This window comes from Eublepharis macularius, chromosome 4 (assembly GCF_028583425.1).
Source record: "Eublepharis macularius isolate TG4126 chromosome 4, MPM_Emac_v1.0, whole genome shotgun sequence".
NCBI lineage: Eukaryota > Metazoa > Chordata > Lepidosauria > Squamata > Eublepharidae > Eublepharis > Eublepharis macularius.
Window position 1 is genome coordinate 182,770,593 of NC_072793.1, and position 27,786 is coordinate 182,798,378.

Here is a 27,786-nt window from a genome sequence, read left to right on the forward strand (position 1 = left end):
GCATCCACACGCAAAGGGAGGGGGGCTTTAGAGTTCTCTGCCCCGACGAAGCTGCTGAGTGCTGCAGGGACCTCCTCGCTTTGGAGAGAGGAAGGAACACACACACACACACACACACACCGGGTCGTGGGTGGGCAGCGGCAGGGAACTTGGGGGGGGGGCTGTCGCTTCCTCTCCTGGGCCAGCGGCTGCCCTCGGCCTTGGGGGACACAGCCCTGACCTGCCCTAAATTCTGAAGCCTCCTTTCCCGGCCTCCAATTCTAAGACCCTCCTGCACCTTCCTCGGCTCGGGGGTCTCTTCCTTCAGCCGAGCCCTTCTGCCCCCCCCCCCGCCCTTTTTTCTTGCTTCCACAACTCTCCTCCCTCAGTGCATTTTTACCGCCTTGATTCTGCAGCAGGAATGAAAGTCCAGATTCTCGCAAAGAAAACTGCAGAGGCGCGGAGGTCAGGCGGGGGCGCGCATCGCCCATCAAAGCCCCCCTTTCTCGCCCCGTCCGCTCAGCTCCTTGCAGAAAGGCCCCCCAAGGGTTAAAGGGAGCGAGTGTGCATTCCTAGAGACTAGGGGGAGGCTGGAGGACTGGACACTCACTTCCTGCCAGACCCCCTCCCCCCTCGGAAGGTGGATTTGCTCCCAGGATCAGCCTCGAACCCCAGGATCGGGTGAGCTGCAAAATGCATTGGGGGGGGGTGGAGGAGGAGGAAATGCAATGCAAGGCAGGAACCTGGGAGCAAAAGGGGGGCGAAGGTGGGGGCCTGAGAAGCATCCATGGATGGGGCTGGACCCAAAGGCGCCCCCAGGCGGTGGGTGGAGGAGAAATACACAAACATCACCCCCTCCATGCGTGGATTCAGGCCTCGTTCTTTGCTCTTGCCCAGCCCTTCGCCGCCTGCTCTGAGCCTCCCCTTCTGCTCTCGCTCACCTGGACAAAGAAGGAGGCGGAAGATCCAGGGGGTCCCGGCCGCTGAGCCCCGAGATGGAGAGCCGGGCCGGGGAGTCCCAGCCAGAGACCGGCGCCCGGGCAGAAGGCTTCCCCCAGAGCCAGGCGGGGGATGTGAAGCAGGAGAAGCAGGTGAGGGACTCCTTCTGGGACCCCCAGAGATGTGGGGGAGGCTGTCCGCATGGCCCCCTCCCCAGGACTTTGCAAGAAACCATCCAAGGAAGAGCCCACTCTGACCACTTTCCCAGGCATTCCCCGGCACCCTTCCTTTCCTAACCCCTTTCCCTCCTCTTTCTCTGCTGTTTCAGGACCCATCAGAAGAAGAAAAAGAGGCTCCAGCAGTGCCATGGCAGAGATTCCTCTTTGGGGAGGACAAGCAGGAGGGCGATGGAGGTGCCCCTTCCCTGGGTAAGGAGGATGAATTTAATGGGGGGCATCTTTAATGGGGGGCATACTCCTCCAGAGTATAACTGAAATTCAAGGGCTGCCTACAGTCTCTGGAGAAGGGATGCTTGTTTGCATTTTTTATTTTATTTAATTTACGTCATTTGTAGTCCACCTTTCTCCCTGAGACTCAAGGCGGATTACACAGTGTGAGATTAGTACAGTCAATTTCAAGGACATTTCCATAAACAATGCCATAGGGAAAATAAACACAATTTTACAAAGACATAGCATTAGCAAGAATCCAATACAGAGTTGAAGAAATGCTGGAAGAAAACATAAGCAATTCTAGGGTTGACATTATTGTTGTTGTTGTTATTATTTATATGCAAATTAGACTGCATGAAGCACAAGTACCTCATAGGAGCACATATTTAAGACAACAGGTAGTACGTAAGGCAACATAGTGATGAAGTCTATGGTCCTTTACTCATTAGCGAAGCATCTGAGAAGCCTCTCCTTACAATACAAAAGCCTTTTTGAATACTTTGGTTCTGCATCGTTTAAGGTTCATCAGCCATTTTCTAGGTCCAGGCCAGCCTTTAGAATTCCAGCCAGGAAGGAGAGATCCCAAACTGCTTCTGAATGCCGTCGCTGGGGGGGAGGAAGGGCTCCTGCCTCCCCGCTCAAGCTATTTTCCAAAATAGGTGCCATTCTGAGGCCATTTGGGCTCTCCTTTATTTTTAACAGCTATTCCTCGCAGGTGCTGTGTGGATGCGGGGAATCTGAGTTGGATCTGGGGAGTCTTTAAAAACCTGCACATCTTATCACTTTCTGTCCGGATGCCCCATCATTTGAACATTGTGTTCTGCCTAGCGTGTAGGAATCTACCTGGCAGCTAGTATTTCGAGTTTCAGGGGGGGGTTTTTAACTTGCCATGACTGTTTGTGTAGAGAAAAAAAGCATACATGAAACTGTACAAACCCAAAGACTTTTTAAAAATGCAAATATGTTCACTGGGACATGGTGATGAGTTCTCCATCTGTGTGTTGTACACATCCTTGATGTATATGGAGTGTAGCTTCAGTACTTGGGTACATACACCATAAAGTTTGGAGAGTTTTTACAAGACTGCCCCACTGCTTGTCATGGCACAAAGGTGCTTTCCAAGGAAATGGAGCTCTGTCTAGCTCACGGTCTCCAGTTGGCATTCACCATTGTACTGTGATCTGCAAAAGGCTTTCTGCGTGACTCATTGGACAATTATCACACATTGTTACAGGCTGGCTGGTTGTAACAATTCAGAATTCCTTTCTTTATAGCCTGAGTAGGGTATGGTGGGAATTAGTCTCTAAAGCTTTGCATGTTTGTTTTTAAGAAAGCAATTTAAGGTTATTGATTTGAGGTGTGAACCATTCCATCTTGTGGTTTCTTTATTTTTCCTGCAAACCATGTTTTTTCTTCTCCCCCCCCCCCCTCAGCTATCCCTATGCATGCTCTAGGTCATCTAAAGACTATATCTGTAAATGTTTTTAGGGTGTATTACCATGAATCGTGAAACTTGTTATAAATAAGGCAGCATTTGAAATTCAGTGCAGTTTCTAGAATTCCTAAATCCCATCACCCTGAACCAGAAATTCTTTGTACATGCAGGAATTCTCATGCATACATAGAAATCTTATGGCTAGCAGCCAGGGCTTTCCCATTTCTTTCAGTGGAGGGAGCAGATGAACCTCAGAGTTGTATTTACTATGACTGAAAATTGATTGGGAAGCTCAAGAATTACAATTTCAAAAATGGTGTTAGGGGGTTCCTGCAGAGGAGATTTCCACCCCGCCCCCTCCAGACATTAGGCATTCTCCCCCAACTCATCTGACCTCCATCCACTGTCACCTGGGGGGGAACCACATCATACTTGCTTTTGGTCTGTGGTCAGTCACAGCTTCTAGCTCTCTCAGCCCCACCCACCTCACAGGCTGTTTTGTTGTGGTATATAAATCGGTATATATATGGTATATGTGTGCGGTATATAAATCGAATGTTGTTGTTCTAAGCACACAGATATTTTAACAGCCCATGTTGCCTGGCTCCAGATAATGTTTAGTTTATTTATTTACTAGCTTGATACCTGTGCTTCACTACAATATTTGTTTGTGTGTGTGTGGAGGGGGGGTTGAGTTGTTTTTATAGTATAATACCTGAGCTTCACAAAGGTGGTTGAATAAAACCCCTAGAAGGGTCACGCACCATGTCCCCATGAACATTTAAAAACTCAGTTGCCATACTGACTTTTATATAAAATCCATATTCAGGAGTCTTGTAGCATCTTTTTTTCAACTGTCTGCAGTTTATATTACCTGATTTTTACCTCAGAACACAGAGTTCCACTGGCGACCAATCAGGGAAAGGGGGCATGAACAGGCAGGAGCCTGCCAGCCACACAGAAAAGCCAGGCCCCACAGGGAGATTGGCAACTCTAGTAGAGGAAGACTGAGAGGTGCATTTTACCTCAGGACACATTCAATGACTCCCAATAGCAACTTCATACAGTTTAGAATGTGGGGGGTGAGGACCAATCAGGCTGCATACGCAAATGACCTCTGTGTTTCAGCTGTCTCTGGGCGGGGAAAGAGGTGTGGTATGTTGTGAGCCCCAATCAGCCCACAGATGCAAATGACCTTGAAAGGCTGGCCCAATCAGGGAAGAGTGGCCGAGCTGGCAGTGGGCGGGGGCACAAGAAGGCAACAGCCTGCCAGCCACCCAGGAAAGATATATCCCTTTGGGAAAACACATTTTACCTCTTTTTACACCCTTTGGGCGAATTTCTTAAAATCCTTTGTTTACATCATGAAAGGAATTTTCTCCCCAAATTTCATGTTTTTAGGTCCAGAGGTTTGGGCTGGGCGTTGATGAGTCAGTCAGGACACTTGTCTTTATATATACAGATGTAGAATAATTATATACCACTTTCCACCCAAATATGGTCCCCAAGGCAGTATACAAAAACCTTAGAGCATTTAAAACGTTAGAACTGTCTTTGAAATGTATTTATAAATATTCAAAAATAAAATGAAAACGCCACTGTCTTCCCTGACAATGTAGAAAAGTTCATCCTCTTTCTGCTTTTCACAGGGTGGGGTGTTGCTTCTCTTTTGGAGAATAGTTGGGCCTCTCATCTTTTATTAGTTACGTTGATTAGTTTTGTTCCAATCTTGGTTTTTCACCCTCTGTTCTGTGATTCTCACTTCTGTGTTTATTTTAATTACTGTGGATCATCTGTTTTCATCTGGGAAGGGAAGCTGTATAAAGAAGGCACTTTTCTAATCTCCCAGGAAGGGGGATCCACAGAGCAGGAAGTGCCATAACAAGAGATGGCCCATATCCTCCAAATACAATGACATCTATCCAATTTGGATGTCTTTACTGAGCAAAGAGCATGTGTGCAAGAGAAAGAGACTTCTGAGGCATGCAAGGCCCAGAGCGTGGAGGTGAGGGCCAGCGTCTGGGCCTGGGCCTGGCAGTGAACGGGCTAAACATCTCCCCCCCCCTTCCTTTATCTCCTTTGCAGGCATGGGAAGAATGACAGGTGGATATTCTAGGCCTTCCCTTCAGTGTGATGGGGCACACACACCCTCTGTGCAGCTAGATCAGGTAGGGAAGGAACCAGGGTGGACAAGAGATGGGAGACATCAGGTACCCCATTCTCTTCACAGCACTTGTTTCTGAAGGAAACTCTTCCCTTCACTTCTCTCAAAATTGCTGCCAAGAAAGGCCATGAATGCCACAGGAAAAAAGTTTCTTTAGTTCCTCTCAGAGAACTCCTGGCTTGTTGTCTTTATGGATCCTTGCTGAGGAGAAAATATTTCCTCCTTCTTTCAGGTTCTGGTGACCTTTAAGGATGTGTCTGTGGATTTCTCGGAGGAGGAGTGGGCGCTGCTGGATCCGGGCCAAAGGGCTCTGCACAGGGAAGTCACAGAGGAGAATTACGGGAACCTGGCCTCTCTCGGTACGGCTCTCCTGTGGTCTGTCACTGGATGCTAGGGAAGTAACCAAGCATGTAAAATAGAAGATTGGGCTTTCTTTACTGTTCCATATTTATTGTAAAATCTATTTTTTTCATTATTTCATGGGATGCCCTAATGAGAATACTAAAATCTGTTTAATAGAAAAGAGTCCAGTAGCATCTTTAAAACTAACCAACTTTACTGTAGCATAAGCTTTCGAGAACCCCGGTTCTCTTTGTCAGATGCAAGAAAATCTGTTTAGATATGTTCAAGAATAGCGGTATGTCTCCAAACATGCAATTCCTCTGCCGGAATGAGATTTCTCCTTGCAGACGACAGCGCGGTGATTTCCACTGGCTGCTCATATCCCACTGCACAGCTCAGCCGTGCCCTCTGTGCTTTTCCTCAAGAACAAAACTGCAGCAGGAGGGGGAAGGGGGAAAGTCCTGCTCTGTGAAGTCCACTGGTGGTCAGAAGCACACTTTCCTCTGATAGGATGGGGTGATGTTGTGCCTACTGGCTGGTTTGCAAGACCTGAATATCTGTGGAGGCTGTATGAGCCAGAGCTGCTGTAGCATAGTGGTGAAGTGGTTGGGATGCAAATCAGCATGCTGCTAGTTCAACTCCGAGGACCGCTATGAACTCTGCAGGTGGTCTTGTGTCAGGCACTCCTCTCAGCCCAGCTCCCCAGCTCTGTCGTGGGGATAATAATAACGCTGACTTTGTTCACCGTGCTGAGAGGGGCACAAGTCTGTCTAGAAAAGCAGTATATAAGTGCAGTTATTACATAAGCACAGTGATTAAATACTTCATGTATTTTTGCTCCTCAAATAAGGGCTTGTGATTCCCAAACCTGACTGTGCCTCCTGGCCAGAAGAAGAGGAAGATCCATTCAGAGAGGTCTCCACGGAGGGAAACAGCTTGGCAGGTAGCTATTGAGTTGTGTGGAGTGATGAGGCTATGAGTTCCCCTGGCAGTCTTCAATCCTTTATCTAACTGCCAAGTGCCCGTAATGTGCAGATTCTTAAATTAGCAAGTTGGGGCACCTTGGGAACCAAAGAGGTTAGCAGAAAAATCTGATTGTACCCTGTATGGGATCAGACTGGGCGAGCGGGCTGGAGGTGCAGGGTGAGAGGGGGGTGGAAGGAGGCAGCCAGCCAGGCTGTTGCACGTGCCAGCTGCCTGGTGCTCCCCAATTGGGGTCAGACTGAGCAGGTGGGTTGGCAGCTCGGGGAGGGAGCTGGGCGCTGCTGCCCCTGCCAGCCACCTGGTGCACCCTGTTTGGGGTTGGAAAGGGTGGGCGGGCTGGAGACAGGTGTCGAGTCAGTGTGGGGGGAAGGAAGCAGCCGGGCAGAGCCCTGCCAATGCGGATCCATTCGGGGTTGGACTAGGTGGGCTGGTGGCATGGGGAATGTGGCCAGGGGGGAAAGAAGCTGGCACTGGGGCATGCTCCTGTGCCTGCCCGCCGTTGGTTTCGGCCTTTATGGGCCAAACCATGTGGCTGCAGAGGGGGAGAGGGGAGCAAGAAGCATGCTGAACTGCTGCGCCAGCCGCCTGGGGAAGCTGTTTCCGAAGACTCACCCCTTATCCCCGCTAGGGGCAAACGAGAGCGCACCTGCTCAGTGAAATTGAGGTGAGTCTTCTCTGACACACTTACCCAATTATTTAGTAAGATATTATGGATTTATATATTCAGACATGCAAACAGAATTTCTTATATGTTATCTTCTTTGATGTTTGGCTCCTTAATTAAAACTGAGAGCCAATTTGGTGTAGTGGTTAAGAACGCGGGGCTCCAGTCTAGAGAGCCGGGTTTGATTCCCCACTCCTCCACTTGAAGCCAGCTGGGTGACTTTGGGCCAGTCACAGCTTCTAGGAGCGCTCTCAGCCCCACCCACATCATGGGGTAGTGAGGATAATAATAACTTGCTTTGTAAGCCACTCTGAGAGTGACAAGTTTCCCTGAAGGGCAGTATATAAATCGAGTATTTTTTTTTAAGGCTGGGGACTCTGAGTTCGTTGCAATGCTGGGCCCTATTGACCCTGTAAATACTTACCTATCTCTCTTTCACCCAATAATTTTTTCTTGGAGAAGCTGCCCTTGCAGGTCCCAGGAACAGTCTTCCAAAACGGGTGTTTAAGTTGAAGTATTAATTATGTTCATTAATTTCTGGGTCCAATTCTTCCTCATTGGATTTTACTCCTAATTTCTTCAGGTGATGGGAGGGAGCACAAGAAAGAACAACAGCACAGAAGGAAAATCAAAGTACAGCAGAAGCAGCAGAAGAAATCTGTTTCATTGGACAGAGCGGATGTCTGTGTAATTGGCCTTGTCGGCCATGAGAGAATCCACACAGCGGAGAAACGGTATAAATGTTCCGAACGTGGAAAGAGCTTCAGAGCCAACAGCTCCCTAGTTTTACATAAAAGACTCCACATTGGGGAGAAACCATATAAATGTTCAGAATGTGGAAAGGCTTTCAGGAACAAATCAGACCTTGTTTCCCATCAGAGAATCCACACAGGAGAGAAACCACATCAATGCCCAGAATGTGGAAAGTGTTTCAGGCAGATCTCAGCCCTTAGTTCCCATCAAAGAATCCATACTGGAGATAAACCATATAAATGCTCAGTGTGTGGAAAGTGTTTTAGGCAGATCTCAGCCCTTACTTCCCATCAAAGAATCCATACTGGAGAGAAACCATATAAATGCTTAGAGTGTGGGAAGTGTTTCAGGCAGAGTTCAGCTCTTGCTTTCCATCAAAGAATCCATACTGGACAGAAACCATATAAATGCTCAGAATGTAGAATGAGCTTTACTCAGCATTCTCACCTGTCTTCCCATCAGAGAATCCACACAGGGGAGAAGCCATATAAATGTTCTGAATGTGGAAAGAGCTTCACAGTCAAGTCAGAACTAGTTTCCCATCAAAGAATTCACACAGGGGAGAAAGCATATAGCTGTTCTGATTGTGGAAAGAACTTCACACAGAAAAAAAACCTGACTTCCCATCAAAGAATCCACACAGACCAGAAGCCATATAAATGCTCTGAGTGTGGAAAGAGCTTCAGAGCCAGGAAGTCCCTGCTTTACCATCAAAAAATCCACAGAGGAGAGAAACCATATAAATGCTCAGAGTGTGGAAAGGGTTTCCGGCAGAACTCAAGCCTTGCTTCCCATCAAAGTATCCATACCGGAGAGAAACCATATAAATGCTCAGAATGTGGGAAGTATTTCAGGCAGATCTCAGCCCTTGCTTTCCATCGAAGAATCCATACTGGAGAGAAACCATATAAATGTTTAGAGTGTGGACGGAGCTTCACTCAGAGTTCTCACCTGTCTTCCCATCAGAGAATCCACACAGGGGAGAAGCCATATAAATGTTCTGAATGTGGAAAGAGCTTCACAGCCAAGTCAGAACTAGTTTCCCATCAAAGAATCCACACAGGAGAGAAACCGTATAGCTGTTCTGATTGTGGAAAGAACTTCAATCAGAAAAAAAATCTTACTTCCCATCAAAGAATCCACACAGAGCAGAAGCCATATAAATGTTCTGAATGTGGAAAGAGCTTCAGAGCCAAGAACTCCCTGGTTTACCATCAAAGAATACACACAGGAGAGAAACCATATAAATGCTCAGAGTGCGGAAAAGGTTTCAGGCAGAACTCAACCCTTGTTTCCCATCGAAGAATCCATACTGGAGAGAAACCATATAAATGCACAGAATGTGGAAAGAGCTTCAATATGAGTGGAAATCTTACCTCCCATCAAAGAATCCACATAGGGGAGAAACCACATAAATGCCCAGAATGTTGTAAGAGTTTTAGGACGAGTAAAGAACTTAAGTCCCATCAAAGAATTCACACAGGAGAGAAACCATATAAGTGCCCAGAATGTGGAAAGAGCTTTAGGACAAGTACAGAACTTAAGTCCCATCAAAGAATTCACACAGGAGAGAAACCATATAAATGCTCAAAATGTGGAAAGAGCTTCACATTCAGCTCGTCATTAGTTTCCCATCAAAGAATCCACACAGGGGAGAAACCATATAAATGTTCTGTGTGTGGAAAGAGCTATAGAGGCATCTCTTCCCTGGCTTACCATCTAACTATTCACACAGGGGAGCTCCCCTTTAAATGCTCTGAATGTGGAAAGGGCTTCAGATCCAGCACAGGCCTTCGTTCCCATGAAAGAATTCACACAGGAGAGAAACCATATAAATGCTGAGACATCCTTTGAGGTGACCGCTCCAATATTGAAAAGGGGAAATGGAGAACTTTTTTTAAAAAACAGACATTCCTTATAGAGTGAACCCAAATTCTAAAAGGAAGATTAAATTGCCAGGAGGGGTACATGTGAGATTTACAAAGAGAAGGAAAAGAGAAATAACATCAAGGGAAATGAGAGATAAATTTGCAAATGCAAAAGGTAATGAGGTGAAGATATTCACTTTGGAGTATGACGCAAAAGAAGAGAATATTACTTCCTCTCCTCATTATTGAACGATGATGCAATTACTTAAAAAGAAAGACACAATTGGAAAAGAAGGTGGACCCCACACCACCCGACAGATGGAAAAGGAAAGAAATACTAGAACTAATCAAAATAGGCTTATAGTAATAATAGGTTGATAGTAATGAAAGAGAATGGTAGAGATGGATGGGTGGAAATATACTGCAGAAATATGTATTAATTTGTAAGATCTGATCGATCAGAGGCTAGATTAAGCTGGAACTAAAAGTAATAAATATGTGTTAACTATGTAAGGTTTGATCGACCAGGTACTGGATTAAGCTGGAATTAAAATTAACAAATATACTGACAGAACTGGATACACTAACAGAACAAATAAAAAGGAGAAATAAAACAAACATAACTGGAAAGGAAGATGGAGTCTGCTCTATAGATGGATGGAACGAAAATACAAAACAAGAACTCAAGTATGACTTAGCAGGACACAAACTGATAGAATGAGAATGAAAATGAGTATTAGAATTAAATAAAGTAGACCTACAGTAATAATAGGAGGATAGCAGTGAAAGGAGTATATAATTATGATTGTATAGAAGAGATTGACTGAAATGTATAGTATTTACATGTATCATATGTAAAGCTTGAGTCATCTGTTATTAGTCTAAGTTGGAATAAAAACCAATACAAATTTATATTTTTTTAAAAAAATGCTTAGAATGTGGGAAAGCTTACATGTGCAACTCAGACCTTGCTTGCCATCAAAGAATCCACATGGGAGAGATACCGTATAAATGCTCAGAATATGTTAAAACTGTCACGCACAACTCAAACCTTGCTTTCCATCAAAGAACCCATATCAGAGAGAAACTGTATAAATGCTGGAATCAGGAAAGAGCTTTAGGAGAATTTCAGACCTTTCTAACGAACAAAGAAACTACACAGATGACAAACCATATACACACTCAGAATGTGGAAAGGTTTTCACACAAGAGGTCAAGCCTTGTTTTACATCTAAGAATCCATACGGGAGAGAAACCAAATAAATGCCCAGAATGTGGAAAGAGCTTTATGCTCAACTCATCATTAGCTTGCCATAAAAGAATCCACACAGGAGAGAAACCATATAAATGCCCAGAATGTGGAAAGGGCTTCAGAGACAGCTCTTCCCTAGTTTTCCACTTTCTCAATGAGGAAATTAATCATCTAAACCACGCACTTCAGGCAAATGGCTACTCCAGAAATGAAATCCGAAGAGCAATCAAACCCAGGATGAACCAAACAACCAAGGAAAAACAGTCTCCTACAGGAAAAGTGTTTTTGCCATATATCAAAGGAATTACTGATCAGATGGGAAAGCTTATGAAAAAGCATAGCCTTCAAGCAGTATTCAGACCCACCCAAAAAATACAACAGATGCTATGATCAGCAAAAAACAGTAGAGACCCCCTCACCTCTGCAGGAGTATACCGTATACCCTGCAGCTGTGGACAAGTTTACATCGGGACCACAAAGCGTAGCATCCAGAGAGAATAAAAGAACATGAAAGACACTGCAGACTTGGACAATCTGAAAAATCAGCAGTGGCTGAACATAGCCTAACTCAAACAGAGCACAGTATCTTATTCCAGGACACCAAATTACTGGACAACACTTCCAACTACTTTGTCAGACTGCACAGGGAAGCCATTGAAATTCACAAGCACAAGCAAAACTTCAACAGGAAAGAAGAAACCTTAAGAATGAACAGAGCATGGTTTCCAGTTCTGAAAAACACCAGGCTAACAAAACACTCTATACCCGACAATAGCCCTGCAGAGAAGATTAGCACATCAAGCACCAATCCATTTGCAAAAGAACCTCCTCAGGATGTGAAGCCTCCCTCCATTAGCATTCCACACCCTGGGAAACTCTTACAGGATGACTCAGCTCAACCCCACCCCTCCTGAGTAGATATAAATGACCTGCCCACATCTTTTCCACACTGTGACACTGAGAGATCTCTGTCTTTTGGTGCTACACCTCTGAAGATGCCAGCCACAGCTACTGGCGAAACATCAGAAACTACAATGCCAAGACCACGGCAATACAGCCCGGAAAACCCACAACAACCATTGTCATGGTTGTTTAGCAACTTCTAAAATGGCCACTGAGAACTTAGTCTTCTGAGACCACAGTAGGCATTAATCTCTTAAAGCAACAGACATCGCTTCTATTATTTGGGTTGTTCTCAATGTCTCAGTATTTTTGTTTGTTTAAAGATTTCAGATTTGTCAGCAAACCTCAGGCTTCTCACAGGTCCATGGAAAAATCCCTCATCTGTTTCCTGGCACATTGTGTCATTTTTTTGATTTGCACTCTAGGGCTCTGGTTGGGAATTTGATATAGCTGTAGAACAGGTGGGTAGGAACAGTTTCATGTTTGAAAGAACAAGAAGCAGGGATTATAAGGTAAAAGCGAAACTGTGTGAAGAATCTTATTACCCCCTTGTTAACGTATAGGCCAACATGTACATGATCCTCTCGGTTTTTCTAATGTGTGGTCCTTATGATCTGGAAGGTTGAGCCTCAAGCCTGCTCTCAAACTGACACAGGAGAAATATTCTTGCGCTTCGACTGCCAAAATTATATTGATAAGAGTTTGTTTGAGCAGTACCAGGCAGCTTGTTAACTCTGGACAGTGTTAATGTGTCCAAAAAGGTAAAAAATGAGTTTTGGAATAACCCAGAAAGAGGAAAAGAAATGACTGATGAAGATGCTCTCTTTTTTAAAACATATGAACCTTTTAAACATATGAATATGTTCTTTAGTTAGTTTTGATAGAATAAGGCAAGCAAACCTGAGATTCGGATCTTAAAAGAGACATTTGGGTATTGGTGCAGGATTGATTAAGCAGTTTAAAGACAAATAGCAGCTGGAGGGGGGGAAATGACTGCAAGCTTGATGGTAGTTAATGTTTCAATGAAGAAATCTGGGCAAGAAAGATCAGGAAACAAGTGAAGCAAAGAACCCCCGGAGATTAATGTTGGCCAAAGGAAAATTTCTGAAACAGGGATAGTTTGAAAACTGGGCTTTGTAAGACTGAAACATTTAATTTTTTTTGTTTTGGAAAAGTCCCATTCACATTATTGCTGAAGGTATATTAATAGTATCTTTAAATGGTCAATAATTGATGTGATTTGGTTTAATAAATTGTGTTAACTTGGGTGAATTAGGGAACTGGTCTATGGCACACATTTCCATATAAATCCGCCAAATCTTCATATTCCTAGTTCACAGACTCTTAAGAATACCTTTTGAGAAAATGCATGTCTATGTATCATGGATGAAGGTAGAACTACAGGAGGACAGTTGCTGCATTGGACAAAGAGCCAACTAAGGGAAACAGAAAAAGCCCAGAAAGTGGTGGGGAAATTGGTTTGCTGAGAGTTTACGGCAAAGGGATCTTTCTTGCATAACCAACGAAGAATTTATTTATAAGCACTGCTGCAGAGTTTTGATAGGCTTATTGGTTTTCGAAGAGTTTTTAAGCTTGATGGCTCGAAAAATAATTCTATGGTCACAAATTCAGACACACAGACTAATTTTCCACACAGATTTTCTCTACACCAAACTCTCTTCTCATCCACACAGAAAGATTCTCTCAGGCCTTTCCACACAAAGCAAACGCCGCCGGCTCCAGCTGTGGGACCAGAACGCCGGGCCCACCAGCTCCTCTGCCCCATGCTCTGCCCCTCCCCTTAAATTAGTGACGGCTTGGAGGCTGCACATTTGAGCACCAGATGTGGTGTGAAGAAGGGGCTCCATCACGCTTGGCTCACCAGTTGTGCCACGTGATGATGCCAGATGTGGTCCCCTTTCCAGCTCAGCAAGTCAAGAGAATGCACTGCAGCTCCGGTTCCAGGAGGCAAAGGAGAGCCCCGGCCATTTGGCACACCCACCCCGATGCCCCCCACCCTCGCAGGGGCATCAGAAGGGAAACTGGTTAATGCCTCTTTGGGACAAGGACGGGCGGCTCTCGCCTAGCTGCAAGGCATGGAATCAGCTCAAACATCCCTCCCCACACGCCCATCAAGCCAGACCCCGATGGGGGCAGGAGGGAGCTCAGCAGCTCTTGCGAGAGGATTGCGTCGCTTCCTCTCCTGGGCCAGCGGCTGCCCTCGGCCTCCTTTCCCGCCTCCCATTGCAAGATCCTCCTTCCTCGGCTTGGGGGGCTTTTCCTTCGGCCGAGCCCTTCTGGTCGCCCCCGCCCTTTTCTTTTGCTTCCTCGACTCTCCTTGATTCTGCAGCAGGAATGAAAGTCCAGATTCTCGCCAAGAAAACTTTGCAGCAGGGCGGGGCGCGGGTCAGGTGGGGACGCGCGTCCCCTGTCGAAGACCCCCCCACACACACACACACACCTTTCCCACTCCGTCCGCTCAGCTCCTTGCAAAAAAGGCCCTCCGAGGGTTAAAGGCAGCGAGTGTGCACGATCCGAGAGGGAAAGGGCTGGAGGACCGGGCGGTCACTTCCTGCCAGACCCACCCACCCACCCAGGGAGGTGGTCTCGCTCCCGGCAACAGCCTCCTTCGCTGGGATCGGGTGAGCTGGAAATGCGTCGGGGGGGGGGAATGCAAGGGAGGGACGTGGGTGCAAAAGGGGGGGGGGCGAAGGTGAGGGGCTGAGAAGCATCCGGAGGGAGACCTGCATCCAAAGGCACCCCCAAGAGGTGGACGGAGGAGGGCATGCTGCCCCCCCCCACGTGTGGATTCAGCCCCCCATCTCTGTTCTCGCCCAGCCCTTCGCCGCCCGCTCTGAGCCTCCCTTTCTGCTCTTGCTGGACGGAGAAGGAGGCGGAAGATCCTGGGGGTCCGGGCCGCTGAGCCCCCGAGATGGAGAGCCGGGCCGGGGAGTCCCAGCCAGAGACCGGCGCCCAGGCAGAAGCCTTCCCCCAGAGCCGGGCGGGGACCCTGAAGCGCGAAAAGCAGGTGAGGGACCCCCAGAGATGTGGGGGAGGCTGTCCTCATGGCCCCTCCCCAGGACTTTGCAGGAAACCACCCAAGGAAGAGTCCATTCTGCCCACTTTCCCAAACATTCCCCGGCCCCCTTCCTTTCCTGACCCCTTTCCCTCTCCCTTCTCTGCTGTTTCAGGGGCCATCGGAAGAAGCTAAAGAGGCTCCAGCAGTGCCATGGCAGAGATTATTCCATGGGGAGGTCAAGCAGGAGGGCGATGGAGGTGCCCCTTCGCTGGGTAAGGAGGGTGAATTTAATGGGGGGGGCATCTTTGAGCTTAGTTTCCTTCTCTTGAGTATTCCTGAAATTCAAGGGCTGCCTCTACAGCCTGTAGAGAAGGGATGTTTGTTTACCTTGAGCTTCTCTTGCGATGCAATAAGGCGCATCCCGTTTTCTAGGTCCAGGCCAGCCCTTGGGATTCCAGCCAGGAGGCGGCAGGAGAGGGAGGGCTTTCATAGAAGGAGCAGATTGTGAAACGTGAATGAAGAATAATCTATTCCTTTTAGTTCTTCCTTCTCAAGTTCTCTCATGGAGCACTTTCTCCTCTTGAGACCCCCCCCCCACACACACACACATATTTTGATCAGCAGATGCAACCTGGCTCCAAATAATATTTATTTTATTTATTTATGTAGAACTAGAAACAAAGCCCATTGTGGGGGAAAATACAACGGGCTCTGTCACTGATCCTGTCTGGTGAAGGAAGGAGGTGGACATTGCCTCCTGCTCCACACCTGATCTCAGCAACTGAAGGAGAGGTGGGCTTTGCTATCTGCTGCATGCCTGATACAGGTCAGGTAAAGGGGGGCAGGCATTGCCACCTACTCCGCTCCTGATCTCAGCTGGGTAAAGGGGAAATGGGCATTGCCTTCTGCTCTGTGCCTGATTATGGCTGGGTAAAGGGGGCAGGCATTGCTGCCTGCTCTGCACCTCATCCTAGCTGGGTGAAGGGGAGTGGGCATTGCCACCTGTTCCCTGCTGGTTAAAGTGGGGAGCAGGCATTACTTCCTGCTCCTCACCTGATCCTGACAGATGAAGGCGGGCAGTGGGCTTTGCTATGTGCAAGGGGGGCAGGCATTGCTGCCTTTTCCAAGCCTGATCCTAGCTGAATGGGGGTGCGAGCATTGCCACCTTCTCTGCTCCTGATTCCGCCAGGTTGAAGGGAAGCAAAGATTGCTGCCTCCTTGGCGCCTGATTCGGACAGGGTGAAGATGGGGTGGGCATTGCCGCCTGCTCAGTGCCTTATTCCAGTAGGCTGAAGGGGACGGGCATTGCCACCTGCTCCACTTCTTATCCCGATAACCAGAGAACCTCGTGAAGACTAACTAGAACCAAGAGTTAACACAATGATATACTACAATTAAACAGTAATAGTAAGTAGTAGAAATACTACAATTAAACAGTAATATTAAAGTGCAATTTATAAGAATATTCACTATGTAATTCACTGTATTAATAAGCACACACAAAAGGAGACCCCAGCAACGTAAAACCATTACAATTCATTAACACGGACTGTGAAAACTCATATAAAATGCTAAGTGCTTAAGCCTATGACCATACAATTCAAAAATCATTGATAGCTGGTACAATATGTACAACAAACATACACTGGAAGTGCTGGGTGTTTAAGCAAGAAAACTGTTCATATCATCGTGGAGCTCTTACACAAGAGCATGCAAGTCCATGAGTAATCTGTGGGCGGGTCTACGCGGTGTAACAGCGAGGAGGAGGGGTCCAATCAACAAAAAGCCATCTGACGGATGGACCCGTTCCTATGCAAGAAGCTGTTTCGATTCTTTCTCAAAGATGGCAAAAACACTGGTCCTATTCAAAGTATTTCAATTCCACAATTTAACAAGCACGTCAAACCCTCTCCTTCAAATGATGGTAATGCAGACACGGGCTTTGATATCTTCTCAGCCACCTGAAACGTACATCTAGACTTTATGAATAGCCTTGTTTACACCAACAAAAATTATTAGCCTTAGTTGTTGTGGGTTTTCCGGGCTGTATTGCCGTGGTCTTGGCATTGTAGTTCCTGACGTTTCAATTATTAGCCTTGTGTGCACTAGCAAATATCATGCTGCATTTTCTTAGGTTCCATACCCAATTGATGAGACTTATGTACGTCCAAGATGGGGATCTGAGCTATTAAAAGGATTTAATAAATATTCATTTTGGAGCTGTCGCTATTATAGCTGTGTTAAAATTGTAGAGTTGCACAAATATTGTAAAAAAGCACGTTGCACTTTAGTGGCTGCGTATGGATTGTATGAGTTGCTTGAATATATTATTACTATTTGCATTTTAGACATTTTTGGTGCGTTTTCCCGGGTGGTTCCCACTTCTGTCACTTCTAATATCAGCTGGGTTAAGTTGGGGGGATGGGCATTGCCACCTGCTATGCTACTAATACCAGCCGAGTTAAGGCGTGGGGAGGGCATTGCCACCTGCTCCGCTCCTGTTCCTGGCCTGGGCTTCCCACTATGGCATGTTTTCTGGAGCGATGTGGTGAGTCGCCTGGGCTTTCCTCTGCAGCAGCGCCCTCTGGTGGCGCACCAGTTTATAAAGTGCGTTGTCTGAAACACGCTTACTCTATTATATAGTAAGATAATTTTGTGCCGCTTTCCACCCCATGGCAGTTGCCAAAGCAGTGTACAACAAAGATTAAAACATTAAAACTGTCTTTAAAACGTATTTATAAATATTTAAAAATCAAATGAAAACAGACATAATAATAGCAGTCGTTGACCCTGGACTGCCTTGAGGAAGGAGCAGGGCCTTGGAGGTGGTGATTCCAAGATGATGCCACTGTCTTCCCTGACAACCTAGAAAAGTCCATTCCCTTTCACAAGGGGGTTGTTGCATCTCTTTTGGAGACTAGTTGGGGCTCCCTTTTACTAGTTAAGCTGATCAGTTTTGTTCTGGTCTTGGTTTTTCGGCCCTCTGTTTTGTGATTCTCACTGCTGGATTTATTTTAATTGCTGTGGATCATCTGTTTTTACCTGGGAAGGGAAGCCACATAGAGAAGGGGCTCATCTAATATCCCAGGGAAGGAGTTCCACAGAGCAGGGAGAGCCATAACAAGGGAAGGCCCATTCCCTCCAAACACCATGAGATCTGTCCTCTCTACATGTCTTTACTGACTGAGGACATATGTGCAAGACATCTGAGACATGGAAGGCCCAGGGTAGAGAGGGGTTTAACAATGAGAGCTAAACCCCTTCCTTTGTCTCCCTCACAGGCCCTGGGAGGATGCCGGGTGGATATTCTGGGCCTTCCCTTCAGTGTGATGGAGCAGACACAACAACTGAGCAACCAGATCAGGTAGGGAAGGAAGCAGTGGGGAGAAGGGATGGGAGACCCCAGGGGCCCCGTCCTCTTTACAGCCCCTGTGTCTGAAGGATTCTCTTCCCTTCGTTTCTATCAAAACTGCTGACAAGGAAGGCTGTGAGTGCCACAAGAAAAGACGTTTCTTTGGTTCCTGTCAGAGAACTCCTGGCTCGTTGTCTTTATGGATCCTGGCTGAAGAGAAATTGTTTCCTCCATCTTTCAGGCTCTGGTGACCTTTGAGGATGTGTCTGTGGATTTCTCGGAGGAGGAGTGGGCGCTGCTGGATCCGGGCCAAAGGGCTCTGCACAGGGAAGTCACAGAGGAGAATTATGTGAACCTGGCCTCTCTCGGTACGGCTCTCCCTTTCTGTTAATCGATACTAAACCCAGGAATTTCTTCTGTTGTCTGTCAATGGATGCCACAGAAGTCACCAAACATATAAAATAGAAGATTTGGCTTTCTTTACTATTCTCTATCAAACTGTAAAATCTATTTTTTTTTCATTATTTGAAGGGAAGCCCTAACGAGAATGCTAAAATCAGTTTAGAAATGTTCAAGAACGGTGGGATGTCTCCAGACATGCCATTCTTTTCCTGGAATGAGATTTCTGCTTGCAGCTGAGAGTGCGGTGATTTCCACCAGTTCCCTGTGTCCCACTGGCCAACTCAGCCGTACCCTCTGTGCTGTTCCTCAAGGACAAAACTGCAGCAGGAAGGGGAAGTGGGCAAGTCCTGCTCTGTGAAGTCCACCGGTGGTCAGATACACGCCATCCTTTGATAGGCTGGGGTGATGTTATGTATACTGGCTGGTTTGCAAGACCTGAAAATTTGTTATGGCTGCATGTGCCAGAGCTGCTGTAGCATAGTGAAGTGGTTGGGATGTGGACCAGCTCTCTGCTGGTTTGACTCCCACTGCAGTGATGAGTGCAGCAGGTGGCCTTGAGTCGGCCACTCCTCTCAGCCCAGCTCCCCAGCTGTATCATGGGGACAATAATAACACTGACTTTGTTCACCATGCTAAAGCAGGCACTAATCTGTGAAGAAAAGTAGTATATAAGTGCAGTTATTATAAAAGCACGATTATTAATTTGTTCATGTATTTTACTCCTCTCGAAAAGGGCTTGTGATTCCCAAACCTGAGTGTCTCTCCTGGGCTGAAGAAGAGGAAGATCAGTTCGGAGGGGTTTCCAAGGAGGGAAGCAGCTTGGCAGGTAGCTACTGAGTTGTGTGATGGGAAATTTTCTCTCCCTTTTTCCTGGTTGGACGTACCAGACAGTACAAGCAATAACTGATGTTTCTGATGAGGCTATGAGTTCCCCTGGAAATCTTCAATCCTGTATCTAACTCCCACGTGGCCGTAATGTGCAGATACTTAAATCGGCAAGTTGGGGCCACTTGAGAATAAAACTGTTGTTTCTGCCAACCCAGGGGAGCCCCCAAGTGTTGGATTTGTTGAAAACCAACAAAAATATTTGTTGTTAATTTTGTTGACAATCAATAAAAATATATTGACTTAAAAAACACACACAGAGAGACAAAACAACAGCAAATAGTCTTCACATGTACAACTTCATCTCTCATCAGCTCAATTTAACTTTTTAAATCTGTGCTTCTTGCCATTTGTTTGCAAGTACAGTTGCCTTATGCCTTTGGTAACTAATTCTGTGGCCGTTTTTATTGTGATGATTTCATAGTGCTGATAACTTTTTAGGAAAATGTTTACAGTGGGTAGTTAATGAACGTTTGCATAATTTTATTTTGCAAACATCCTCCGGCAAATGTGTTTACAGGTGCAGTATTAAAAATGTTTTCTATTTTTTAAAAAAGCTCTATTCCCTTTCTGAGGCTATCCAGGCTGGTTTGGAATCGCAGCAATATTTTTTCCTTTCCAAAGCAGGACTCGTGGTTGCCCCCACTGACCTCCCCTCCTGCCTTGAAGAAGGGGAAGACCCATTTGTGCAGGACTGTCAGCAAGGAGCGAGAGCAGCAGGTGACGGTGAGTACCGTGGCAGGAGGGTCCTCCTTTCTCTTAGATCGGGTGATGAACTCTCTGGCCCTTTTTCTCATTGCAGAGTCCTGGCTCAGCACAGACAATGAAATTTGCACAACAGAGCCAGGCAAAAATTTCCAACAGGGATCTGCTCAGGATTCCCGTTTATTGAGACCCCTCCTTTGAAAAGCCTGATTATGATGGGCTACACACACCCATGAGCCCTGCAGCTGGAGGATTTGCTTAGGGGCCTGGCCAGAATCTTTGGCCACTCGACCGGACGTGAGTGACCCCTCGCCCTAAAGGCCTACAAAGAAAGCAGTGAAGCTGGCAGGAGCGGAGAAGAAGATGGCATCAGGTTAGGTGGGGGGGGGATGAAAAAGTGTGATGCGCAGGTTGAAAGGAGGAGAAAGGCAAAGTAGGGGAGGAAGTGGGGGGGGGAGAGAGAAGAAATGGGAACGGAGGGAGAAGACAGCCAGAAGGCTGCAGTGAGCTGAAGGGGGGTAAACGGGGGAAGGAATAGGATTCTCGTCTTCCCCAAAACATTATTAGTTAGTAAATCCAAACTTGGCTGATGTTGGGGAAGACAAAATGAGGAGAAATCCCTGTGGCATGGAAAGGACTTCAGGGGCAGCCCCAGACCTCTCCTTCCTATTAAAGAATCCGTCCCTTCCTCTGAGTCACTGAAAGGGGCGGTGTGTGTTTGGGGTGTGTGTGTGCGTGTTCTCTCTCTCTCCCCCAGCAAGTTCAAAGTCTGAAGTTTCTGCTTTGCATGGGTTGAGCGGTCAGGTGCATAGGTGAGATACTTTTGACCACAGTCTGAGATCCTTTAAAAAGAAAAGATCTTTATTCCCTAAAATACACTCTCTGTCCCAGGGTTGCCAACTGTGGGTTGGGAAATTCTGGAGATTTGAGGGTGGAGCCTGGAGAGGGCAGAGTTCGGGGAGGGGAGAGATACTGACAGGGTATAATGCCATGGAGCCCACCCTCCAAAGCATCCATTTTCTCCAGAGGACTTGATCTCTTTAGTCCAGAGATCACTTGTAATTCCAGAAGAACTCCAGACCACACCTGGAGGATGGCAACCCTACTCAATTCACTAGAGCATTAAGCACTAAAACGTTTTGTATATAACAGCACATAGAATTACAGAATTAATGTGCAGATTTAGGCCAGTGCACTGAAACAATGGCACAACAAGCCCGCCTGTGTATGTGTATTTATTCTTGTCAGGTCACTTACAACAGCCAGTATTTGGGCTGCAAAACCTTTATGGATTATTAAGCGTGTCAATTATTAATAATATTAGGATGTTTATATTCAGACATGCAAATGGGCTTTCTTATATGCTACTTCTTTGATCTCTTACTCTGAATATTTGACAGAGCTTGGCTCTTTAATTGAAACTGAGAGCCAGTTTGGTGTAGTGGTTAAGAGTGGCAGGACTCTAATCTGGAGAACCAGGTTTGATTCTCCTCTCCTCTGTTTGAAGCCAGCTGGGTGACTTAAGGTCAGTCACAGCTTCTTGGAGCTCTCTTGGCCTCTTCCGCCTCACAGGGTGATTGTCATGAGGCCCACATTTCATAAACGGCTCTGAGAGTTGCGTAAGTTGTCCTGAAGGGATGAATTGAGTATATTCAATAACAATAATTCCTGTCTCCTTTTCTTTCTCATTGGAATTGTTTCCTTATTTCTTCAGGTGATATGAGGGAGCACAAGAAAGAACAACAGCACAGAAAGAAAATCAAAGTACAGCAGAAGCAGCAGAAAAAATCCGTTTCTTTGGATAGATCAGATGTCAGTGAAATTGACCTTATCGGCCCTGACAAAATCCACACAGGGGAGAAACCATATAGCTGTTCTGAGTGTGGAAAGAGCTTCAGTAGGAAAAAAAACCTGAGTTCCCATCAAAGGATCCACACAGGGGAGAAGCCATATAAATGTTCAGAATGTGGAAAGTGCTTCAGAGTCAGCAGCTGCCTAGTTTTACATAAAAGGATCCACACTGGGGAGAAGCCATACAAATGTTCAGAATGTGGAAAGGCTTTCACAAGCAACTCAGGCCTTGTTTCCCATCAGAGAATCCACACAGGAGAGAAACCATATACATGCAGGTTTTGTGGAAAGAGCGTCAGAGTCAACTCAGCCCTAGTTTTACATCAAAGAATCCACACTGGGGAGAAACCCTATAAATGTTCTGAGTGTGGAAAGAGCTTCAGACAGAGCTCCGCCCTGGCTTACCATCAAACTATCCACACAGGGGAGCGCCCATTTAAATGCTCTGAATGTGGAAAGGGCTTCAGATCCAGCACACGCCTTATTTCTCATCGAAGCATCCACACAGATGGGAAACCATTTAAATGCTCAGAATGTGGAATGGCATTCATGCACAGCTCAGACCTTGCTTCCCATCAAAGAATCCATACTGGAGAGAAACCATATAAATGCTCAGAATGTGGAAAGAGCTTTAGGACAAGTTCAGCCCTTTCTTGCCATCAAAGAATCCACAGAGGTGAGAAACCATATAAATGCACAGAATGTGGAATGTCTTTCACGCACAATTCAGCCCTTGCTTCCCATCGAAGAATCCATACTGGAGAAAAACCATATAAATGCTCAGAATGTGAAAGAAGCTTTAGGACAACTTCAGATTTTAATAACCACCAAAGAATTCACACAGGAGAGAAACCATATAAATGCTCAGAATGTGGAAAGAGCTTTAGGACAAGTTCAGAACTTAATACCCATCAAAGAATTCACACAGGAGGGAAACCATTTAAATGCTTTGAATGTGGAAAGAGCTTCACAGTCAGCTGGTCACTAGTTTCCCATCTTACTATCCACAAAAGCGAATGTGTATGATAAGATCAAAAAAGATATTGCAGACCTGGAGCAGACCTGAAGCATGAATTCACAGCAGGACTGATAGAGGTCCAAAAGGCAACTCAAAGAAATGCCAAGGAGACTGAAAAAGTTAAAAAAACAATACAATGATTGTACATCTAGAAGCTGGGTTTCAACAATTGGAATTATCAAATCAAAAGACTGAAACTCTAGAAGTTCCAACCCGAAAATCTAACTTACATTTTGGGTCCATTCCAGATGATTTGGGGGGAATAAAAATGGAAGAGGTATTTTGTACTTTATTACAAGATCATTTTAACAGTGCAATCCTAACCTCCAAGACAGCATCGGTGCTCATGCGTCTGCGTAAACAGGGTGCCGCTACACGGCTCCCTATGGACTTTCCAGGAGAGTTCCGCTGGTGCCCGAGCATGACAAAGTGAGGCACGGCTGCTGGGAGGAGTGCCCACCTGCTGTTCCCCTGATAACCCCGCTCAAGCCAGCCAATGGCCACACGCTTCCCCTGACATCCAGGTGAGGGGCAAGCAGTGGTGCAGCCAATGGGGAGGCTGTGATCCCCACTGCCACCAATAGACACCCCCCCATCAGAGAGCAGGCATCCCTGCCAGGGAGGGGGACAGAGGTGACAGTGAAGGTTCAGATCAAACACCCACCCTCTCACCCATCCAGCCCCCATTTCTGATGAGGGCCAGACTGGTGGCTGCAGCTTGGTGCACCTGCAAATACCCACCGCCGCCACCACTACCAAAAGAAATAGGTTCCCCCTTCCTGAAAAGTAGGTCCAGATAGTAGGAAGCTGATCTCTGTTGCCTGGAGATCAGTTGTAATTCTGGGAGATCTCCAGCTACTACCTGGAGACTGGCAACCCTAAGTAGTCCCCAGGTTCCAGAGAAGCAGGTGGGAGGAGGCGGGGTCTTCAATGAGTAACAAGAACGCCCATTGGGAACCACGTGGGAGGCCAGGAGGCTGTTTGGAAGCAAGGGGAATGAAAAGTGCGCACACACTTGCTGCATCACCACTTGAACACATCACTGCATCTCCACAATGCAAGAACGGGGGCTGGACCTTGACAGCCATGTCCCAGTACTGGGGAGATGCCCCCCCCCAGCGTGGACTGACAGGCCCTCCCCACGCCAGATAGGCCAAGTCCATCCCTGCTTCTGCAAACAGATCCCCCACCCCCTGGCAGCAGCTTGCCACGCGCAGCAACCGTCTTCCTGGCTTATCAGATGCCAGCCGCTCAGACTATCAGAGAATGAAAGTCCTCAGCGCCTCCCCCCACTCCGCAGACATTCATGGGCCACACTTCAATTTCCACCGCACTGCCCGAAGTTACATTGAGGGGAGGAAGGGGGCAGGGAGGCTGGACGGGGCCCCACTTGATACATTTGCGGGGAAGTGTGAGTGGACATGTGTGACAGGGAGTTGAGAGAGAGGCTATCGCAGTGTTAATCAGGCATGCAAACAGAAGTTTGTTGTTCAACGCGTTTTATTAGACGGGACAAAGTGAGGGAGCTGAGGCATTTTGCGCAGCCCTCATTCTGCGCTCCCAGGGGTGAGGCTCAGATGCGGACACTTGTAGAGGATAACGGGGGGGGGGGGCTGAGGCAGGTCATCTCCCAGGAGGAGTCACGACATGCCTGCAAGAGAAAGACATACACGTGTTGCAAGTAACCCAGCCCATGGCTGAGCCAAAGCCCACACTCCAACATCTGAGATGCACATAGTAGAGAGCAGCCCTGGCAGCCCTACAGGTGCAGCTAGCGACCAGCTGATGCAAGACCCTCTGGCGAGGAAGCATCCTGCCTTGGGGTGATTTTACCTTTAAGGGAGAAGGTGAGCAGGTAGTTACAAGCACCTGGTCAAGAGCAGTCTTCGGGGCAACTGCCTCTAGGGCAGGCAAGGGCTGCCGCCACCGTCCTCTCCCCTTCCAAGGCTAGCGGTCCGGAGAGTTCAGGTGATGGGGCAGCCAGCACAAATCAGCGAGCCGGGTTAGTCACCGCCTCATCTCCTTCTTACCTGTAAGTTCTACCTCGCTCCTTACTGAGCTGGAACTTCAGAGTCAGATAACCTGCAAGGAAACGTGAGTGGTTATTGTTCGTTAGCCAGACACTCCGGACTTTGCCCTTCTTCCCTTGAGTGAGTGCACAGTTCTCCCACTTTTCTCGCAAAGTCCCCAAAGTGCACTCAGTGCCTGCCACCATGAGCACCCTCTCTCCCACCTCATGCTCAAAAGTACCCACACCAGAAGTCCGAGGGGCAGAGCCTTTGGCCATGTGCTCACTTACTTGAGGTCATGAGCTGCGCAGCCGGACGTTTTGTAGGGTGCATGAGCAGGTGACTGGGTGCAGGGAGGGGGGCTCATCCACCCCAGAAGCAGATGCGGATTGGCCCCCATGGTAGTTCCCATCCTATGCTCCTTCAGGCCATGGGGGTGAGGCTGGGCGCTCAGGGAAGGGGCCAAGTTTTCCCCAGCAATGGGCCTCTATGGGCTACATCACCTTTTTCTGTGGCATAGCTCTTTTGCACCACTGTGGATATTCCCGCACCAGGCAGAGCTTAGGAAGTGAACTAACTCTTGCCTGCCCCTTCTCAACCGGCACAGAGAGGGCGGACTAAAAATCTAATCTAATAAATAAATAAATATTGATTTAATATAGAGAGTTAACTCAAAATATGCAGTTAGGAACAAAAGACCCCAAGATGTAGTGATTAAATTTGCACATAAGAAAACTAGAGATTTCATATTGAAATACAGATTTATCAAGACCTTCCAGAAACCTTACTGAAAAAAGGAAAGACTTTAATTTTCTAAGACAAATCCTACAGGACAAATAAATAAAATACTTTCGGAAAATTCTCATTTGATGAACAGAACTGTCGTTCTTCAAAGCTTATGCTACAGTAAAGTTGGTTAGTCTTAAACGTGCTACTGGACACTTTGCCATAAAGAAGATAGTGACCCTATGTTACTCCACTCTTATAGACCCATTTCATTATTGAATGTAGATTACAAACTTTTTACTTCAATACTGGCAGAAAGGCTAAGAAAATGTATTGCAAAAATAAGACACCCAGATCAGACGGGAGTTGTACCTAAGAGATTGATGAGGGATAAATGCAATGGAATTTGTGGAGAAGAAGAGATACAAAGCGGCATTTATGTTTTTAGACACTGAAAAGGCACTTGATAATCTTTCATGGGTTTTTTTTTACAAAAAGTACTAGGAAATTTACATTGTGGTCCCAGATTTGAAAGTTGGGAATAATGCCAGATAATATTGAGAAAATACTATATGAATCTTTGAGCTATATGCTAACAGCAGCCAGGGTGCTAGTAACTGCAAGTAAATGGAAAGACGAAGAATGTCCAACTAAAGAAAACTGGAAAGATAAAATGACAATATGTGACAATGGCAAAATTAACAAATTATATAAATAGAAGACCTACCAGAGAATTTGAAAAGAAATGGGAAAATTACTTTGCCTATTGTAGATAAAGATGAGAAATAAAAGATAGAAATAAATAATGTAAATAAAGTAAATATAAATAGGAGCTCAGATTGACAGAGGTTATTGAAATATTATTTATTATAAGCCTCAGATTTTCCAAAATGGAAACATATATTATTTAATGCAATTAGTTTAGTATAGTTAGTATAGTATGGTGCATTGTGGTATAGTAATGATATATATAGATCATGGTGTGTTCTGAGCTATTGATTTGGAAGTGGAAGGGGTATAGCAGTAAATATTGTTAAATACTTTATGATAATATTTTTGGTTTAATAGCAAGACACAGTGGAAGAGAGTGGAAATGTCTCTGAGAATGGTTGCTGTGGACTTGAACATAATATTCAAAAGTTATATAGTGATGGTGCTCTAGATAATCTGTGTAAAGATTATCTTAATCTTCCCTGTGTAATAGGTATTTCTGTTTTTCCTTATTTTTTTCTCTATCTCCTTTGTTGTTTAGAAAATAAAAAATATTTTAAAATTTTTTTAAAAAATTCTGTGTGTGGAAAGATCTTCAGAGACAACTCTGCCCTGGCTTATCATCTAACTATCCACACAGGGGAGCACCTATTTAAATGCTCTGAATGTAGAAAGGGCTTCAGATTTGCACACAAATTTTCCAACAAAGAATATACACAGGGAGAAACCATTTAAATGCTCAGAATGTGGAAAGGCTTTCATATGCAACTCAGACCTGCCATCAAAGAATCCACACAGGAGAGAAACTGTGTAAATGCTCAGAATGTGGAAAGAGCTTTAATAAAAATTCAGACCTTTCTACCCATCAAAGAATCCACACAAGCAACAAACCATATAAATGCTCAGAATGTGAAGACTTTCATACAGAGCTCAAATCTTGTTTTCCGTTGAAAAATCCATACCAGGGAGAAACTATATAAATGCTTTGAATGTGGAAAGAGCTTTAGGATAAGTTCAGCCCTTTCCTCCCATCAAAGAATCCATACAGGTGGGAAACCATATACATGCTCAGAATGTGGGAAGGCTTTCACGTACAGCTCAAGCCTTAATGGCCATTGAAGAATCCATACCGGAGAGAAACCATAGAAATGCTTGGATTGTGGAAAGAGCTTTAAACTCAACTCATCACTAAGCTCAACTCACCATCGAAAAATCCACACAGGAGAGAAATCGTATAAATGCCCAGAATGTGGAAAGAGCTTCAGTCACTTATCATGCTTTACTTTCAATCAGAGAATCGACATAGGAGAGAAATCTTATAAATGCTCAGAATACGGAAAGAGCTTTTCAGTTACCTCATCACTTCCTTCCAT

General features: G+C 46.0%; 1 protein-coding gene across 2 annotated transcripts; it reads left to right on the forward strand.

Annotated features, from left to right (window-relative positions):
- The first annotated feature begins 881 nt into the window (after positions 1 to 881).
- Positions 882 to 23,247, forward strand: LOC129329126 (zinc finger protein 501-like). 2 transcript variants are annotated; one of them, XM_054978557.1, is made up of 7 exons: positions 882 to 1,070; positions 1,247 to 1,346; positions 4,891 to 4,973; positions 5,202 to 5,328; positions 6,162 to 6,254; positions 7,543 to 9,548; positions 21,971 to 23,247. In XM_054978557.1, exons 1-7 carry the CDS (start codon positions 975 to 977, stop codon positions 22,973 to 22,975), a joined length of 3,510 nt encoding a protein of 1,169 aa, XP_054834532.1. In that variant the 5' UTR covers positions 882 to 974; the 3' UTR covers positions 22,976 to 23,247. The 2 variants fall into 2 exon arrangements, with proteins under 2 accessions (XP_054834532.1, XP_054834531.1); XM_054978556.1 differs by lacking the exons at positions 882 to 1,070; positions 1,247 to 1,346; positions 4,891 to 4,973; ... (1 more) ...; positions 6,162 to 6,254; positions 7,543 to 9,548 and adding an exon at positions 20,224 to 20,471 and having other exon boundaries at positions 21,813 to 23,247.
- Positions 23,248 to 27,786: the final 4,539 nt, after the last annotated feature.

Bases quoted from the DNA above. Each gene is read 5' to 3' on its own strand.
- LOC129329126 (XM_054978557.1), top strand. From the start codon at position 975: ATGGAGAGCCGGGCCGGGGAGTCCCAGCCAGAGACCGGCGCCCGGGCA. The intron at 4,974-5,201 runs GTAGGGAAGGAA...TCCTTCTTTCAG, and splicing joins CCTCTGTGCAGCTAGATCAG to GTTCTGGTGACCTTTAAGGA. The intron at 6,255-7,542 runs GTAGCTATTGAG...TAATTTCTTCAG, and splicing joins GGAGGGAAACAGCTTGGCAG to GTGATGGGAGGGAGCACAAG.